We start from the raw sequence: 20501 nt of genomic DNA on the forward strand, positions 1-20501 counted from the left end.
CAAATTAGGTGTGCACGAATGCTTTGATCGAATCTGGAAATTTATCTGACAAATTAAAGCGCTTATGATTCCTTTGCATGGCGCTGCAAACACAGCGTTCATCACTGAATCAGCGTTTCGATGTGATACTAAACGGTACATATTAATTTTTCGCGTGTCTGCTCACCGAATTATTATATATATACGTTACAATTGATAAATCTAAATTTGCATATCGACGAACATGGATCAGGAAAGAATTATACATTTATGACGCTTCGTACAGCGAAACGAAGCACGAAGAATATCAATATATGTACATGCACAGATGTGAGAGAGGGAGGAAGAGGGAGGAGGAGAGAGAGGGGGGAGGGGGAGAAAGAGAACGACTAACAAAATCCGCCAAAATTTGAAACATCGAACTGTACGAAACAGATAGCAACGCTCGGCACGCGCTGCCAGCCTCTTTTTTATCAGATAACACACGATTCCATCTAATAGACTCTAACCGGCGATAGAGAATTAGACGGTGATAGAAAAACGTTTTCACCGGTCTGGGCTGGAATTGCAGCTGCGACGAATTACGCCGATAACTCCATTTATCTATCCGATCGCAGATAAATGAGCGTCCCCGAAATTTCAACGGGCACCTAGCAGATGCCCGTTGGATAGTCGTGATCGAAACGCTTCTTTTTCTTTTTTTCACCGAGTCGCATCACCATTGAAGCACATTCCCGTCGCAATAACGACTTCGACTCGCTCATCCGGGACGATTCGTCAAATTAATCGAGAAGATGGCGCACTACAACTATAAAACGCGGCTGGACAGTAATTTAAATCCGGGGCATCGACGAAACGCACGTATACCTCTATAATAAAGGCCGATATAATGAGCGATTCGCCAAATTAAGCGAAACAAATGGCACGTACAATTTGCGTCGTTTTACCACGCAGCGATCGTTAATGCGCACAATCATTAATCAGAATCGTCGTCATCTGAATACACATTGGCGTCATTGTGTTAACAAATTCGCACAATACTTATTAATTCATTAATTATTAGAAAGACTAACATGCTCAATTCGGTGCGCTTCATTGCACTTAAATGCGTTTGTTGTATGTTAATTTTCATTGGTAACGTTAAATCTGACTGCACCCAGTAGTATCTCGATAATGGAAAGTACCATCGAGATCGAATGCATGTAGATGCGCGTTCGCCAGAGCGCGGGAGGTTTCACGGTCTCATAAATATTTAAAACAGTACAGATAAAAAATCGTTACCCTGTAGATACAAAATACCGTAGAACAAAACTAATGCCCCTATGATCTCCATGATTTCGAGAGACGAGAAGAGCTTTGATGCGGAAACGCACGGTATCGGTGTGATCAAACAATCAGTATATTCAAATGTAATATGTATATCTGGCAATGACTGCGTTAACCCTTAAAAGCTATCATCAAAGAAAATCACGTTAATGCTATCATGGGTGAAATTTCACCGAGTATATTTTTCTTATTTTAGAAATAAAAAAACTCAGAAAAATGCAATTAAATGTTTTAATATTATTAAACAATAGGTGAAAAGTAAAGTTATTTCCAGCGATTACAAATAACATTACGATAGTTACTGCAAATAAACTTATTACACATTGCATTTAACTCCATATTTCTTATTCCATATTTCTCTTTTCTCGGGCAAAGCCAGTATCTGTTCTGCCTTGGTGTCGATGTGGATGGTACTGGCGTGGTGTCCTCAATGTTTTCATCAATCATTTCTAAAATTCGTTTCTTTAATGTATACGACAAATTTGGAATTTTTAATCGTTCTTTTAAAAATGATTTTATCAGAAAAAATCCTAAATCTAAGAGGTAATTTTTGAGCCCTTTGGCAGCGTTGCAAAATGAAAAAAATGATAACAGACTTTATTCCTGCTGCATTCAACATTTCAATACCGCCAGAGGCCATCTCCGTGTTCGTCGACTGCATGAATAATACCAAAAATAGTAAATAAAAGCACTTCTGAAAAACTGAAATTTATTTCCTTACCTCTTAAAAGCACTTCTAGGAATGAAAATTGCAACGATAAAGCTAAAAAACGAATTAAAATGTTTTTGTAACTTTAGAAAATCTTACACTCAAGGTATCATAGGTGAAAGATCACTCCAAGCTAACTTTTTTGTTACGTTTATAGCAAAGTAAATGGCAGAATTAATTTGTTTTATGATAATGTTGTCACTACTGATAGTGTGAATAAATACTCATAAAATTAGTGTTGTCAATTAATGTAGTTACGCTTTTTAATAAGATCGAAACAAAATTCGTATGGGATGAAATTTCACCCATGGTAGTCTTTAAAGATTAAAAAACCTTGTACTTTGTATTATATTTCAGAATATTCTCAAGCCTGACAGAGACAACAGCGTAATCCGTTATCTTCTCGCATTCCATTAATTATACCGCACAATAGATGTATCTCGGTAATTTCGGAAATTTCGCCAAAAATGCGATATTTCAAGAAGATTTCAGCGCAAATTGATGGATTGTGCGTGGCAACTGCGCGCGAACGAGTGCGACGGAGCTTCTTACAAAGAGCGACTTCCAATTATACGGCCGATCAATCACGTCTGAATATCGCCGAGCAAATTATCGGAAAAAATGGGAGCGCTGCAGACGACACGCTGATGCAACGGGAACTCGCGGGAGAGCTGGTGCGATTCGCAGCGGATCCACGTCGCTCGAGCGGACGTGGATGGAACGGCGCCATTTTTACGAGCATCAGAAGCCACCCCGAGGCCGCGGAGACACACCTTCTGACACTGATCGGCACCGCGACGCCCAGATTCCATCACTTCCACAAGCAGCCACTAGGACGGTTTCGGGGAAAAGGGAAAAGGGAACGAGGCTCCGGTGACGTTCCTTTCGGTAATGCCCGGCTACGGCGGAACAAAAGGAACGTACTTCACTTGGGCGCGAACGAGAAGGTAGCAAGACGGACCAAATCCCCAAGGTCGTTTATTAGCCGGGAGAAACCCGGAGTAGAATGGTGTGAGTGAGATCGGGTGCTCGTATGGGTAAGAGAAGGCGCCGCCGTGATGGAGGCGCCGCAAGGGTGGCGTCGCGATGGTGTACGCGAAGGTATGTGCATGTATGTGTTAGTGTACACGTAGACGTGCTCGCGCGTTCAGCGAACAGCGATGGTGGTCGCGAGGGCGGAGGAGAGATACGGATAAATGGACAGGTAGATAAATAGACAGAGAAGAGAGGCAAGGCGAAAGAGAAAGACGGGGAGCAGCCAGATATGGGTTCTGCGGGTTGCGGACCCGCTCGCCCCGGTAACGTGATTTCAGTTCGATATTTGATTTTAGGGAGAGGAGAGGGGAGGGGCAGAAAATTAGAGCTGAAAATCCATGTACGAGTCACTGCGATGATACAATGTCAAACAAAGTTAACACCTCGCGAGAGTGTAAGTTGATTAAATATGCTTGGGGGAGGGGGAGGGGGATACTTATCAATATTGAGTTTCAATATTAATAATAATACATTTTCTAACACACCCCTTCTAGCACACCTCTTATTATGTTTTTGTTGTATATTGTTATATACATATATAACAAGATATTACAAGATAATAATTTTTTACAAACAAAATATGATACTAGAAATTGTATCATAAGTTCAGGGGGAACGATCCGAAGATAGATTGTCTCTGCGATTTTCTACGCTTCAACATAAATAAAATTGTGAAAAATCTACATAAACATTATATTACATAATAATAAAAATCACATTATACGATCATATCGTTTACATCAACGTGCAAGGCGAAAGAAGAATTTGACTTTAAAATTGTTTTTGCGAATGAAAAGTTTTTGTGACTGTGTTACTGCGTTTTATTACTGTCACATTATTAAAGAGTAGAGTTCTCATCTTTCAAGATTCTTGAACTTTTACACCTTCCGTAAACATTTCCTCTGACACAGAATATCAGCGGAGTAAACCGAGTACGGCAGCGAAATCCTTTTCAGGGTGCAGTAAAGTAAAAAGTTCAGTCAAGAGAACAAATAAAATGTTCTACCTATTATCCAAGTCTGATGTATTTTTAGAATACATGAAAGTAAGAAGCTTTATTTCTATTTATACGTACATATACGTAATGCCGCGCAATTCATACGGCGTTACTGCATATGTCGGGTACTTGTACGTGCGCTTATTCTATTTTTAATTGCGTCATCGAGACACACGAGGAACAGAATGAATGCAAAATTCGATCGAGTCTAGAATGGCGTCGCGCCACGCCTCGGAGGAGCAAAATCGCCCACTTTCATGAAATATACGGCCGGGCAATATTTTAAGGGCTCCCGGCGTAATAATACTATCGTGCCTCGTAGGGCATTACAGCTGCTATGGCGAACAACCATAAAAATTCAACGAACGAGATCGTTCCCTCGTGATGTAGAACGTTATACGGCAAAAGGTTAAGCGCCATACCTACATCTAATCTAGCGTTATCTTCGCGGACAGATTCGAGCATGACCTTGGTATAGTTTTATAAATTAACGAGAGACGTTTTGTTATCTCACAAGATTAGATAAAATTCATCCCCCAAATCATGGTTAAGATTGGAAATCTAAAAATAATGCAAATAGACACCATTTTTAATTTGTGATAACAGGTACTCGTAAATATGTAATTTCTTTTAAAAATATTTTAAAACTGTTGAACAACGTTGCATAAGAATACACAATTTTCATTTAATATCACAACTTTTTTATAAGCGCGTAGAAGTAAACTAAAAATGGCAATTGTTTAAAAGTAGATTTCTCAATTCATTTGTTCTTTTTCAAATTTTAATCAATTTGCAGCAGACGTTATTTTGACAGAGATTTTAATTTAAATTTATATTAGATCTCAAGAGGTGGATGGTATGGAAAAGTTAAACCTTTATGACAAACAATATTCTAAACAATATTCTACCAGATTTTCGCAAATCGATTTTGAATAGCTCAACAATTCAAAGTTGAAAGCTTACACAGTACATATGAAGTATACTGTTTTGACGTACGATTATCTAGTTTGCAACAGGTTTTCACATCACTTTCGCGGATTACGCTCGTGCTATTTTATTGATTCGCGCGTGCCCGAATTAGGTGTGCGGAGGAAAGTTTCCGCTAAACGTGGAATGCTCGCGCCAAGTTCAATTCTCTGTTTGATTTCATGTTAAAGTAGGATTCGATCGATTTCATACGTGCAGAATACTTTCGTGGACTAGACAGGAATTTGATAAGAGCGAGTTCTCGATGGTGCATCCGATAGAACCGCCGCCGCGCATACCAGAGACTCATTTGTCCAGAAGAATAATCGTTAACGTTATTGGAATTTTGCAATGCGCCTCAGAGAATCAGACGTATTCTCTGATCAAACACAAAACTATCGAAACACTTTACAAGTGTTTGAATGATCGATGAAAAATCGTGATCAAAGAAATGGCTCGTGCGCACGCCACTGTATAACAAAAATTATCATATTAAACAGAGTGATACGAAGAAAATTGAACGTGGATTAATTTTACGTTGTGCTTTATGCGGGAAATCGTGAATTATTAATGTCCGCGCACAAAATAATCGCATACATGCACAAATCATGCAATAAAGAAAATGACCCATTAAATATTAATGTATGAATTAATTTTATATTTTATACCCCATGATTTTTATGTATCGAATGTTGAGGGATCGTCACGGCGTGAATAATTGCGATGCATTTGTGCACACGAATATAACGTTGTTGACATGTGTACATTACTGTAATTTTACCGTGAATAGAGAGAAAGAAAACCGTTTATTTTCGTAGCGCTCACATTCTGTTACATATTTGTGCAAATGCTTTCTCGTCGAGATCTCTGTGACTTGTGTCACAGTGATCACAGCGGATAATCGAATTTTCCGCGATATTCATTTGTTTTTGATGGATATATGGATCATGACGCTGACAGTATCTCTACTGCATTTCTACTAATAAATTATCTAGTAATCGAATCAGTCACGATTAAGTTCCTCAGAATCTGAATATTCGAAATGATACAGATTCATCATGTCCAAAACGTAATTAATGTCGCAACTGTGGAAAATCACAGTTGCATGCCGCAAAAAAGAAAGAAAAGTCATAAATATTGTAATCATAAATTTTAGGTGTTCTCAAAAACATTTCATTTTCATATGCAGAAGAATTATATTAATTTATTATGCGAGAAAAGTACGATGTTTAAGCTTAGTTAAAAATAAGTGTCCAAGCATCGTAAGCAAACTCGAAGATCAGTATTGGCGGTATGCAAAATAGAATATTATTTCAGAATAAACAATTCCATGTTAGCAAATATTACACAATAACAACCAGTAAGTAATCTCAATGCTACGTTAAACTAATATTTATCTTCAAATATAAATTCCCCACGACTGAACTGAAAAAACGATCAAGAGAGGAATCAAAACTAACGAGAAAATTCTGAATCGAGTATACAGTTCGCCGTACTTCTTCTGGCGCATTCGCAGACTCCACCTCATATTTGGCTGGCGACATAAATGTGTTGTGAATAATACATGGCGCATGATGCGATACGTGTGTGCACGCGTGACTCAGATACGAAAACAGACGGCTTTACGTCGTGCTGGTGACCACAAAGAAGTACCATCTCTTCTCTTCTACCGCGAAAACTCTGCGGCTTGGTCTGCCTGGGAGCAGAAGATAAAGCTAGACCATATCAAGTGGCTTGCGAGCTGTACAAGAATTCGCTTTCCAAAGCGGAGTAAAACGAGTTCACGAATAACCCACGAATAGTTCATGAACTGATAAGATAAATCAGGTTGAAAACATTTTCTGTATTTCCATCAAACATAACTAATTTAATGTACATTATGTATTATATAGATAATTAAAGGTTTGTATCAAGATTAAATGTGATTTCTGTTTTATTAATTTTAATAATATTAGTTATTTATTTATGTAAATCAAAACTATTACGTTATGCAGGTAACATAATTTTGTTAATGATTGAAGTGAAATTAATTATTAAAATGTGCGTGCAGCCATAACGGAACATGATAAAGTTGCAGCGCAATAGTAAAAGAATTAATCGCGTTATTAATTATGCTTATTCAATTAATGATAATGAAATTTCCGTTAATAGCCTCGCGTACAGATGTTAATGAAAATGTTAAATATGTCACAGGTTTGAAATGTAAAGTATGTCAATGTAATAATATAAAAAATACATACAATTTAATTGCTAAATAGATACAGTTTGCAATACACAAAAATTGAAAATAGTGACAACAAATTTGAAAAATTAAATAAAGAAATGTCAATTACGAAAAAGTTAAATCATCTTGAAAAACGATTTATAATAGAAATTTTCGCAGACATGTCGTGTGTGCATGTGTGTCAAATACAGAATTGCTATTGACCCAGACAGGTTTATGGATTCGTAGATTAACAGGGACTTTATTATCAATCTTCTTTTTATTGTATGTCATTTTTGCAAAAAAAAAGCATAAGAAGCTTGTTAAGCGCTGCAAGTTATAGTACATGAGAAAAAATGTTGCAATATATATTTTATACCCCCGAGATAGAAGTCACAAAGAAAAACTCTACGACCGAATGGATTTTTCTCGTGGAAATAAATGGCTACGCGGAGGATAAAATAAAAGCTGATCGAAGATAAAACGGATCAGGATCGAAACAATCGCGGCTTTCAGCGTTTTCCGCGAGATTAACATTTATTCTCGCGCCTCACCGTGATAAAATATTAAAAAATTGTGTCAGAGGTGCGATTTACGAACGGAAGATTCCTCCGTGAATTCCGCTGAAAGCGAGTAGCACCGGCAGATGGTGTAACTGTAATGGATTTACGCGAAGTAAGAATGAGTACCAATTCCGGAAAATGCCAGAGGAGATCCCATAAAGCCCACGGGCGTAGGATCAAGGGCGCGAAAGAAAGTGGCAAGCCGAAATGTATCGATAGGAAGACTACAGCCGCCCCGGAGCGTAGCCCGCGAATTGGAGAGTTTGCGAGGGGCTCTCTATAAGCAGAGAATTCAACACGCAGAAACGTATCGCAGAGTTTCATTGTACTGAGAATGAGTTCTTGCTCCGGGAGTAATTCTCGACGATGGCGCACCGAGTTTTGAAAACTTTAATTGCATTTGAGTCCGTACAAAAGAAAGGGAGGAATTTGGCGCAGACTCACGCAATGCAAACACGACCTGAAAGTTTTAAGAGCGAACGACAATTCTTGGCGCTTCTACCGACGCTGAAAATCCTTGCTTTCTTGAGATGCATTTTTCAGCGATTTCACAATGAGCTTACCGGCTCCTCTTTTTGCGTTTTCGTTTCCTTTTATTCGCTGCAGGAAGACGCTTAGACTTATCACGATGCGCAAATGTAAAATTCCGTTCAATGTTCTCTCTGCCGTATAAATCGAGATTCGCGCGATAAATACCGAAACGCGACGTGACATTGAATGTTTATTGAAGAATCGGTAGAAGATAGCGAAAAACGCGCGCGTGATTGCGAATTATTTCCAAGACGTACGCGCAAGGATGTGCATCAACATGTCAGATGCAGCGTTGATTTATGATTTATGCATCGGCGAAACGAATATGCGGAAATCGTGATGCTGAAAATGAATATGATTGACATCACGTGGCCATAAAAATTACCCAGAACTAATATGCGTTAAGAATATAACAATTGGTAGGAGATGCTGCTATAATGAGAAAAAAAGCACGTAGCAATTAAATAAAATTTTATCATGTATGTTTAGTAAATCGTAATAATATTAATTGACAATTAGACTCGCACCTTTCGCGTTAAAACACATCGCTTTAAATGTGAAAAATTTATATTTCTGTCTTTGACAGAGTCTGTTGACAGTCTGTTTATTTCTAAGTGACTAATTAATTTTTACTTAATCACACAGTTTCGTTTTTAGTTAAAAAAATTTAATATAAAAAATTATTTTATTATATAAAATTATATTATATTTTAGCTAATAAGTAAACGAAATTAAAAATATGAAGAATGTTACTGTAGAATATCACCTGAAATTTGCAAAGAGGAAAACAAACTTGTCGGTCTTATTTCTTTCTTCTTATAGCATATAATGGGGATGGCATAATGTCTCCATTAACAGTGTTCTTCAACATTCCATTACGTTTCTCAGAATACTTTCTTTCTTCCCCCTTTTTTGTTGGAAGATACTATTTCATTTCAAACGGTCGCTTCGTATACGTAATAAAATGTAACGCAAAGAAATGACTTTATTTATTTTAACGACGAAGAGGACTAAATATTCTTTATTTCAATAAGTATTTAGCTCTCCATAAGACACGACGGAAACCCATCATCTTATCGATCCAGTAATTATGAATTCCAGATGTATCTGGCTGTAGCCAAAGGCGATACGAATGTCATGTTCATGGAGTTTTCTCCTTGAGTCACGTCGAAACGTCTCTACGAGTAACTAATTATTGCGTTTCACGAAGAAACTTAATTTCCGGAACGTAACGAACGTCAAAGAGCATATTCCTGGATTGTAAAGTTTCTGGACGTACTATCAAGGAGAGTCGTTAATTAGCTAAATGTCATCCCCAACGCTACTTCACGGCGTACAAATGTCAACGCAAATGCCGTGATTACGTATTACGTCAAATATAATACGGCACGGGAAATTGAAACATTATTTACTCCGAATTTTCTCTCTCGTCGCAAGTGATATTTAACATAACAACGAAATTCTCCATCAACTGAATTTAATTCAAGAACGAAAGTTAAAAGAAGTATAACTTCATTTCACGCAATAAATCGACACTTCTCAAAGAGATTCGCGATTACGGGAAAATGCAAAAAACATATCAATGTATTACACATCGCGAAGATAAGCGCGAGTACTCAAGGTACTCCTCGTCGCGCTAATTGACATAATTAAGCAATTACGCAATTAAGCGACCAAGACCCACAGACAACCTGATGTTCGACTCACACTACGTTACACTAAGTACGTATAATTTGGGCGATATGCAACTCCCCTAAGTCGCCATAGATTCAGAGTAATTGCGAAGTGCCGCGGCGCCGCCGGCCCGACGACGACGACAACGGCTGCGCGACGCCGACGCGGTATACGAAGACGACAAAGTTTTGTCCCCACAGTCCCAACGCAGAAAAGTCAGTAGCAGGATTTTCTGGCAGGCGATATTGCAAAGAGAACGCGACGCGCGACAAAGAAAGACAAACTGGATGCGAGTCATGGACCGCGAAAGTGAAGGATCCCGTACTCGGATTCCAGGACTTGTTAGAAGAACACAGCCCCGAAGGAAAACGACCGTTCGTTGTCGCGACGTATACGTCCCGATGTACGAAAATGCCCGGTATTCGCTGGTGGTCCTCCACACGCATCTACAGAGTGTCCTGGAACGTTTGGAATTTAATGAAAAGCGTCTCGATACAATCGATTGCTCGACCAACCCAATCTCTTGAAAATTTCAGAGCAAGATTCTGAGGAAAGTCTCTTCGCTTCTAAAGTAGACTCCAAGGATGTTTTGCAACTCTGAAATTTAATTTCTGAAGAATTTCTACAGCCATCAGTTATATAGTAAAACTGCAGCATTTTTCGATGGACGATAAAATAACAATTGGACTCTAAATTAGTAGGATATAGTACGATAATAGGAATGATAAACAAAAACGTCGGAAAGTGTGGGACACCCCATGTGCTATCTAATGCCGGAGCTTTCTAGCGCCACCACTTTCTCTCCACACACTCTACTAGTCGAAATACGGCAAACGTGTCCGCTCTTTGAAGCGGCGATAAGAACGTGGGGTGTACGAGGACGTAACATACGCTAGGACAGGAGTTACGTTGCCTCTCCTCGTGAAACCGAAGATGCTGCACACGTTGTTCACCGCTTCACGTGGAAATTGTCGTTAAGGCTGTCTCGCGAAATATTTATCGGTCTTCACCGCGCGCTCTTAAAACTATTCTCCGACATATCCTGTGGGATATAACTATCTCCTGATTTATACGCTGTGCTTTTCGCACGCTCGGAAATCCTCGGATAAATATGCAGAATACAAATTTGTCTCGCATAAATTCTTTTAACGTGGACGTTTTTTGTGATTTATGACACGTTCATCCAAAAGAGACATACATTTTCACATAGATCAGGGTATTGTACTTGTTAAATATACCAAAAATGTAATTCGTTAAATGCACAAACACGAAATACAAATTACGTAAAATGCATCCAGAAATTACTTAAGCGAATATCTGTCGTTTACATTTTGCTAAAATGGCTAAAATTATATGAACGAGGCTTCGTCTATAAAAGTTGTATGTTAAATGCGATGGATTCTTATTTTCCGCCGTATTTTTCGTCGACTTTTATCTGTTTCATGAATACCTACCTCAAAATTGAATAACCGCTCATCCGGAACAAATCGAGCTGCTCCAAAGAAATATGCTAGCTCATTGATCCTGTTATGAAATGACATCGACTAAGAATGCGAGTTCTTACTCGCAACAGATTGTGCTATCCAAAGGATGTGTCTTATTGTTAGTTAGTAGTTGTCAAAGAAACTCTTCTAACCATTTTAATTGAAACGGAAAAGATCTACCAGTCCCATATCTAAATTTTAACGTTAATATAATACATCGCACAGCGTAGCGTAGAATTAACGTCAATCGTTTTATGAGATTATCAAGGGAAATTACTGAGGAAATAATCGGAAAAATCGATCCGAAAATCGTGATGAGCGAGTTAACTGCGTCAAATATTTATAGCGTAAGCTGGAGATCGAAAAAATTTATTGCCACAACAATCATCCATCATACAATTGCGCATGCTTTATTTTCCCGGAAACCGCATTTCCGCGGCAGAAGCAGCAGACGGAAACCCATTCTCGACGTAACAATTTCATTTCACGTTATGCGAGAGCCAAATCAAGCAACGACGGGCACGCGTAAAAGCAAATGTAAAATTGCACAGGCCGGAGTAAAAGATACCAATTTCGCGTCGCGTTACTGCGAGGAAAATCCACGCGAAAAAAAGCTCCACGGAATAACAGGTAAAACGAGACCGGACCGATTCGTCTGGAAAGATTGTGTGTACCGTTCGTGCTGCCATTTTTGCGGTACCGTAACGTTACGAAATCGCACGATCAAATCCATGTGACGTGTACGTGGCGATTCGCGCACTTCACGTGCGAATTGCGCAACACAATAAGAATTAAGATCGCGCCATAGACACGGGTTTGTCTACTCAACATGCTGATATTATAACAATGACAAACATCGTACTGTGTGCACGCGAACATCGCTTTGAGGCGCCTCTATGGCGCATTCGTCTCCGAAGTATGGATCGACCACGACTATCTCATGCACCACCATATTGCCGTGGTCACGATGCATACGCGTCTGCACACCCGTATCCGGGACCACTGTAATGCCGATCTGCCCACAGGAATCCCTCGCGGTATCTAGATTCGTGTTTCTAAAGTATCGCTTAGGCACATTAGCTTACACACAAGATATCACGTTTGAGAAACGTTTGAGATCGTCAAAACGTTGTTGAGGCATTGAAATCATATAACCACGTTGTCTGAATGAATTGAACAATATACAATGTAATGTGTATTTCTTCAGAAAAATGCATTTGTGGATTCAAGAGGGTTTAGCATATAAATAAGAAGTCTAAATATTTAAATACATGCATGAACCTGTTGCGCAAAATAAGCCTTTGCGAGAAGACCACGTAAGCTAGTTTGTTTAAACAATATTTGACGTGTAATAATAAAAGGATGTGAATTCATTCTTTGTCAAAATTTATGACTGCAAAATTTATCACATTGAATTATACCGAACAGGAAGGAGACGCGACAATAAATTTTCCTTTCATAAAAATGACTAGATTAATGAAATGATTACAATACGTGAGTAATGACAGCAAATTTGAGTTATAAAGTATTCCAATATCCAGATAGTGGGAGATTCCTCAACGTCGCGAGCAGAACGTGATACCAACGGTCGACGGTGTCGAATTAATTGATCGGTTTTAATTTCGAGCAGCACTGATAAAGCGCGGGACTACGCACGGAGGTAACGCGAAGAGGCATTTCCTCCTCCAAGTGAGTCCGGGTATCTTAGCAGCCAGGAATGGAAACAGGCAGCGAGCTTATCTCGAAACGTTTTCTACCGTTTCATTCTCCCTGTTCATTCGTCAGCAGAGTCATAGGAGTGCCGGCAGTGAATACGAAATCCGAATGACGGAAGGAATCGATGTGACGGCGATGCGTGCTAGTAAGATCTACCTAGGCAGCTTTCACAAAATGGAGCGATGCGAGAAGAGGCAGCTGCTGCGAAAACGATTGAAAGAAAATCGATAAGTCGGTCCTTCGAAAATATCCGCTCGGATACTCGTATGGCAGGCGAGATCCGCCCCCCGACAATCTCTACGAGCGAAAGTTGTGACGATTTCCTACTCTGAGAGAAAAGCGCGTGTCTTTAAATTTTGACGTCGCGATAAAGATCGATGATCATCACCAAGGCCAAGAATATCATAAATCAGCATCGATCATCACCCGTAAGACTGTTATATCGTAAGATAAATTGTTACATCGGTGGTGATAACGAACTCAAACATGCCACGAGACAAATCGATTTCTCGAATTCCCAGCCGGCCCGGACGTAAATCGCTGGGCTTATTTGGGCAAATTGTAAGAGCCACGTGCTGTACGCCGGCCATGGGTAAACCGGCGGCGATATTCCAGACCCGGTAGCAATTAACTCATTATGCGGGCGAGATGTATTACGTCTACTCGATATTTCTGATTTATGAGCGCTAAGCGCTAAGCGCTGAATGAAATACGCAAACCTGGTTCACAACTTGGATTACGCTGCTGAACATTGCTTCATCCATATAATCCATAATTAATAGTTATCTTAAAGTCATGGAATAGGATATCAAACTAAAACTGATCGGAAAGTAAACATTGGCATATTCGCTGTACGTCATGTACGTGTAACTTGGAGAATACAGAGCTCCTCTTGAAAGAAAGTTTCATACAATGCGGCGAATCGAAATTTATGATCGTAGTTTCATACGAACATAGATCCTGCTTCCTTTTGCGAACTAGCTCACAGGCTTGTGAGACTTTTCGGAACTCACGTTGAATTTCCGCATCGAACTTTATAATATAAAAATCAGGCCATTAACTGACATTTTCAAATAACGAAAAGAAATATACAATTTTCTATGAGAAATCGTCGCAAAAAATGCTGTCTAATTTTAATCACCAAAAAACGTAACAAATCAAAAATTATTCATCGAATGCCGACCCCTCACAAAGTTCGTTTTTGAGAATTTATTCGCAACGTGGCAAACGAGATTTGCGATACGCTGCGGTGGTGCATCGCATATGCATTCTGAGGCGCATAAATCTACACTGATTAGAAGGGGGCTAAAACGCCGTAGGAACCGAGCCGAGAGAATACCGACTACTTCGCCAGGCAATTCCAAGACGGTGCGAGTTAACGCCACTTAAAGCGGCTCTGCCAGCATACAGCAGGGGATGAGCATGGCAATCTAGCCAGGTGAAATGGACGGTAGCGTGTTCCGTATGTTTCGTGCTTGTAATTAAAGCCCGGCAGGCAACGGCAACTCTCCATGGCACACACGCTCTCGATAACCCGTCCATTATGAAAAATATACGCCCGAATATACCTCGAAAGTACTGCTGAAATCTTCGAGATGTGCTAACCATTTATAACAGCTCGAGAATCTCTTATTTTATTATTATTTAAACAAAGTTTTAAAACGTTATCACTGGATGGAAAAAGTTTATTGCGACTAATGTGGACAAAGTACGTATTTAAGCGAATTCAAAAGTCGATTATGCAGAAATGCATATGTTACGCTCCGCAGGAGGGATCAATCTCGCATATCAAGCCACTTCAAGTCTAGAAGGCAGACACGCTACCTTGGCAATCTATGGCCAAAGGAAAAAATTTTACTCCCTATGAACTGTAAGCAGAAACAGCCGCTAACGAACGATTAGCGGTGTGATAAACTTCGTCGCTAAAAAGCCTAGCACACCTGAGATCGATGCGTCGCCTTCTCTTCGATTAATACCACAGTTTTTTTATTTAATTATTTTTTGTGAAATAATTAATTAATAATTAATTAATTATACTTGTGAGTTGCGGATTGAATGAGATAGTGTGTTCATTCGTGAATTTTGTTTGAGATTAAAGTATTTTTCAAAAACTGATTTAAAATCAACAACTTCACATATATGTCACAAGATATAACACAAAAGAATATGGCAAAATGCAACAGTACTTTTCATTCTCGTGAAAGAGAAGTGCCAAAAACAATGAGGGGATAAATTGCTTGCTTAAAACACACTGCGGTAAAAGCAGACGCGCCCCGACAAGTGTCGCGACGCTAATATAGAACGAACAATGCTCAATGGTGAGAGAGAAAATTTCAGGAGGCTTGAGATAATTAGCGGCTTCGCGAATAATCTCCTTTGTCGACTTCAAATTGCGTCTATTCACGTAGGATTTGAAAGTCCGTGGAAACGCGACGAAGCTTTTAAATTAATCAGCTGTAATTGTTAAAAAATAGGTGGACATTGCGAATTAATAACACAATTTTGATGAGGATTATACAGTTAAATACCGCCGTGTATCTCGTATGCGGTAAAATGTATATGTACAATATATATGTACACGTACTGTATAGGCAATAGAATATTGGACATTGATGATTAATACGCAATTAAATAACATCAGGAATTACGAAAAGTTTGCGGTTGAAATCGCGTTAATACCTTCATACTATATTGTGCCAGCGTTCGACATTCAATTGATAAATCGCCGCGCGACAATTAATTTCAGAACGGTTTGCAAACCGAATTTACATCGATCGGCAGTTACTGCAATTTATTACAGTCTTCGGGCAAGCAATCAAACCTGATAATTAAACTTCTAAACTTCGCCGGATCGTGGAAAGTGCCACGCAGACAGGATTGCTTCTGCAGTATCAATTATAATAAAAAGAAACTCATTAAATCTATTAGGTTCCTGATGGACTTATTCGAGCATTTGCGAAAATATTTCCATTGTTGTTCATCATCATAATTACATCTAGAAATTGGATTTAATTATTCTTCAAATTATTATTATTGCTCATTAGTAACCGCTGCATATATGAATATTTAAAAAAAGAATGAACAATGTGCGCGTACTGTGTTTATAAGACAATGTTATAATGGATTATATTATACTATGTTACTATGTCTCATTGCATTCTTCTTGTGTAGCAATTACTTAATTAATAACAAACTAGACAAGTGCATTATGAATTTGCTGGAATAACATTTCCGCAGTTTCAGTAATTAAGTCAACATTGACAATTTACATTGTCATAATATGGAAATACAACGTTACAATGACAACGGTTATGATAAAGGAAACGTTAAAAGAAAATTTTCGTAGCGTCCAATAACGTGCCGTCTAAAATCGCGAAATAAAACTCCAGATGTCGTAAATATTATGTACATAATTCATAGACACTTACCTTTACCATGCAACTGCTGGCGATTCGTGTCAGCGCGCAAGTTTTCGGCCGTGTGAACCAGCTCGTCCAGTTGCGGCTTCTTCTGCTCCAACTCACGCAGGACATTCTGCAAAACAAAATAAAATTATTACAAAACTCTAGTCAGTTAATAAACCTCACAAACTGTAAGACGCACAGTCACTAATGCGATACGTTGCCAGCGTTTGCCTACGTGCAATGTGACGGCAGCGCATACTCAGGAATCGATCAGTGTTAAAGCAGTATGAAATTGCGGCCTAATAATTGCAAATTGGACACGACATACGTGTGTTACCTCGTCTCCAAAGGGTTCAACGTCTCTGCCGAAAACGTGCGCGCTCAGCTTCCAAGGGACTTCTCGCGAGCGTTCAACCGGTTTCCGCGCAAACTTCGTAGTCGCTACAAATCGAGTCAATTTCCTGTTTCGCGATACGCTGACTACCGGTATGAGACATAATCAATTTACACGACGCACGTGCTCGCAGCAAGCCATCGCGCACTTTTTTTAAGTGATAAAAAGCGCATGAGAACCCGACGCGAAATAACGCGTGCTTGTAAAAAAAACGCTGACGAGAACGACCTTACGTGAACGAAGCGATCGAAGGTAGAATTACGCCAGCTTGTTTCCGGTTTTAAATGCATCCGTTAAGAAAGTTTAAATTTTTCACAAGTTCGCATCAGTATAAATTCGGTCCTACGAGTTTCCATGAAAAAATCTTTTCTTTTCTATCGCATGATCACGTAAACCGAAAGCGCCTCTTAGAGCTGCAGTAATGCCTTTATGTAATATTCCACGAAACATTCAGGTCGATCACCTGTTTTTGCCCTACTGTTGTAGCCACCTTTTGCTGCACGAAGCTATCGATCGCTTGAAGCAAGCTTTCGACGTACTGTGCTCCATTCCCCGGGTTGTAGCAACTACTACACGATCTTTCGTCAGGATATACATATAGATCACCGTCAGCCTCCGGTGAGCTAATTAACATGTAATCTTGTCTCGGATGTTAACCATTAAAATGAAACATGAAAGCATCCTACAGTGAAATAGTGGAAAGTTACATATTATTTTCATGATGCGCAATATGTATATATGATAAGAAAATTATACAGTTAATAAACTGCTGTAAATTATGAATTTAAATATGATAGTACAGATATTTTATGCAAATTTCCTTAAGCAAATTAAAACTCCAGCAAATTTATAAACTATGAAATGTATAAAATATGATAAAACGTAAAAATCAAGATTTAATAATTTTCTGTCAAATATCCATAAAAACTGACGAAATATGCAATGAAAATCCTTCGAGATACGCATACCTCGAATAAAATTTTTTAAAAAATCAGTCGTAATAAATAAATTCTACACTGAAAATATCGTTAAACGACTTTTCACTTTAATAGAAAAAGGTCGCTTTTCATCTGTATAAATTCTCTCCCTCTCTTCTCCTCTCTCTTTCTCTTTACAATTTTTCTTCATCCTGATAAAACGAGTTAATGTTGAAGAGAGAAAATGTTTATGGAACTGTCGGTTTCACAAGAGGATTACGATAACAATAACCATGTTAAGTCTTACTAATCCGCGTCGCTCCGGATAAAAGGATACCGAATGACTACCTTCCCGCGCAAGTGCTCCAGATCCTAATCCGATTCTCGTGCTTGATTACTGGCAGAATTAATTTTCGCGATACCCACCAAGCATGAAATGTTCATTAGGTTCGATCCCCATTACGTTTCTTTTCCGATATGAAATATCGCCAGAAGGAAGAAACGTAATTTCGACGGACAAAGAGCCTCGAAAGTTATTAGCGGCGCGATAACTCCCTGCCTTCCGGAGACCTCAATAACCAATTTCACCTTTCGTAAAATAATTAAACGCGTCTTTAATCGATAATCGATGTACCTTGAGTACGGTACTAAGAGTTCTAGAAGAGTCTATCTTATTCCTGGTAACTCCATTCAATTTAGCTAGATCTTTCTCGAGATCTCTCCGAATATGTCGTGTATAATATGTCCAGCAGCTGAATGCACAAATTAGCCGGCTCCCGGAAAACTGGCAGATTAACAAGTTAATCTTGCTAATTCGCTTTGTCCACTAGCATTACAGTCGCGCGCCCAGCTTAACGCAACACATACACACATGCACTCTCTTCTCACCCAATACGTAAATGAGTTCCATCCGTTAGCGAACGAGAACATTTTCATTTGTTTGTTCGTTTCCGGCTTTTATTTTAAAAGATGATTGATTTTCCCTTTTGGGAAACGCGATCGCAAAAGAGATAACGTGAAATATCGATGACAATGACGATCACGGCCATCGCAGCGATCTCATTTACATTTAATTCAAATACCGAATTAGTATTTTATGACACAGTAAAGAGAATCGTTAATCCACTTAGCGATACTTTTATTTCCGCTTTCTATGTAAAGCAGAGTTATTTACATGTCCCTCTGACATAATCGATCGCGCGTTATTTCCATGTCACCAGCCGCTCGGAAAGCTCGATATACACTCGCTTTCCAAAAAGTTCCACTCTGGTTAATAGAGCTTCTGCCATATGCATAGCTGCTCGCTGTATCGCGCAGCATATCGTCCAAAAAATATATGAGAACTCGGAATTATAAGTTCTCTGCGCTGTTGTATGTACCGTGTTCTCCACAAGCACGCAATCGATCAAATATACGTTCTTCAAACAGAAAAGCTGAAGAAGCTTACACACGCGATAACTCGCGAATAGAATTTTTTTGCCTCTGCCAATATTCCTCCCTTAATTACTCGCATCTTTCCCTTCCTTTTCGCACTTGCGCATTATTCTACAGGCTGGAGAACAAAAGAGAATGTCCGTCAAACCGAAGGGTGACCATAGGTCGTAGATAGGACACGTTAACCGAACACTCCGCTCCAATCCATTCAAATAGCAAGAGCCAATGGCCTGACACATTTCCATTCCCCAGTAGTAACCAATGGAAATCCCGTAGGATTCAATTCGATGAAACAGGAGCCGCGAGAATTTCATCGGATATCCGGTGTCCTGGCTATTGTGGACGTTATCGTTTACGTACGGTGGGACAAAATCAAAAGTAGCTGTGAAAATTCCCACGCGACTCCTCTGAACGCAGGAGGATCATTTGTAAGTCCATCGGTCTCAGCAATTGCCTATGTTACTTGGAAAATTGCACCGATTACATCGGAACACAGATGCGCATTGCTACCATATTAAATCACGTGCTGCGGTATAATGGACGTAAGTTATGTGCATTGAATATCGCAATATGCCGTGCTATTGCTTCTTAATAGTACAAGCTGTTGATCTCCATATGCATGCATCAACGTACGTACTTCCGATAGAAATCCGACATGAACGTTGTGGCGTGGTAGACGAGCGTTATTGTTCCGTTGCGATACGAATGGATTGTAATTTACGCCGTGTTTGTGTGTTTCCTCAGAGGAACACTGCTCGGATATGTATACGTATCACACATCACGATGAAGATTTTTCATTCGGTTTGAAGCACTTTTGTTTTTTCCACGAAAAGATAAATTTAATATAACTAAAGTTTTCCTTACTCATGTTATCTTAATAACTATTTCATCGATCGTTCTTTTAAAGTGATATATGACCATTTAAAAAATTTTAAATTTTATTTCTTAAATTTAAATTTCAAATGATTTTGTAATACAACTCTTACAGAAGAACATAAATTTCAATCACATTTTTCATGCAAACTTCTTAAGCACTGCTAAATTTGTAATAAATTTGCTGCTATAAAATCAAATTAAGCGACGTTCAAGATAACTCTGCTAATTTGCTCTTAATGACACTTTCCTTCATCTCCCATCGGGCACGTTAAACTTTATACACTAGCAATTC

At 39.0% G+C, this 20501-nt stretch overlaps 1 protein-coding gene across 10 annotated transcripts in view; it reads right to left on the reverse strand.

Moving 5' to 3' along the window:
- Nucleotides 1-20501, reverse strand: part of LOC105279139 (dystrophin, isoforms A/C/F/G/H) — a 442569-nt gene that overhangs the window by 303635 nt on the left and 118433 nt on the right. For all 10 annotated transcript variants that reach the window (XM_026967748.1, XM_026967742.1, XM_026967747.1 and 7 more), the window contains one exon: nucleotides 16612-16717. In XM_026967748.1, coding sequence (XP_026823549.1) covers nucleotides 16612-16717 — 106 coding nt within the window. The remainder of the gene's footprint in view (nucleotides 1-16611; nucleotides 16718-20501) is intronic.

The sequence above is a fragment of the Ooceraea biroi genome, chromosome 2 (assembly GCF_003672135.1).
Source record: "Ooceraea biroi isolate clonal line C1 chromosome 2, Obir_v5.4, whole genome shotgun sequence".
NCBI lineage: Eukaryota > Metazoa > Arthropoda > Insecta > Hymenoptera > Formicidae > Ooceraea > Ooceraea biroi.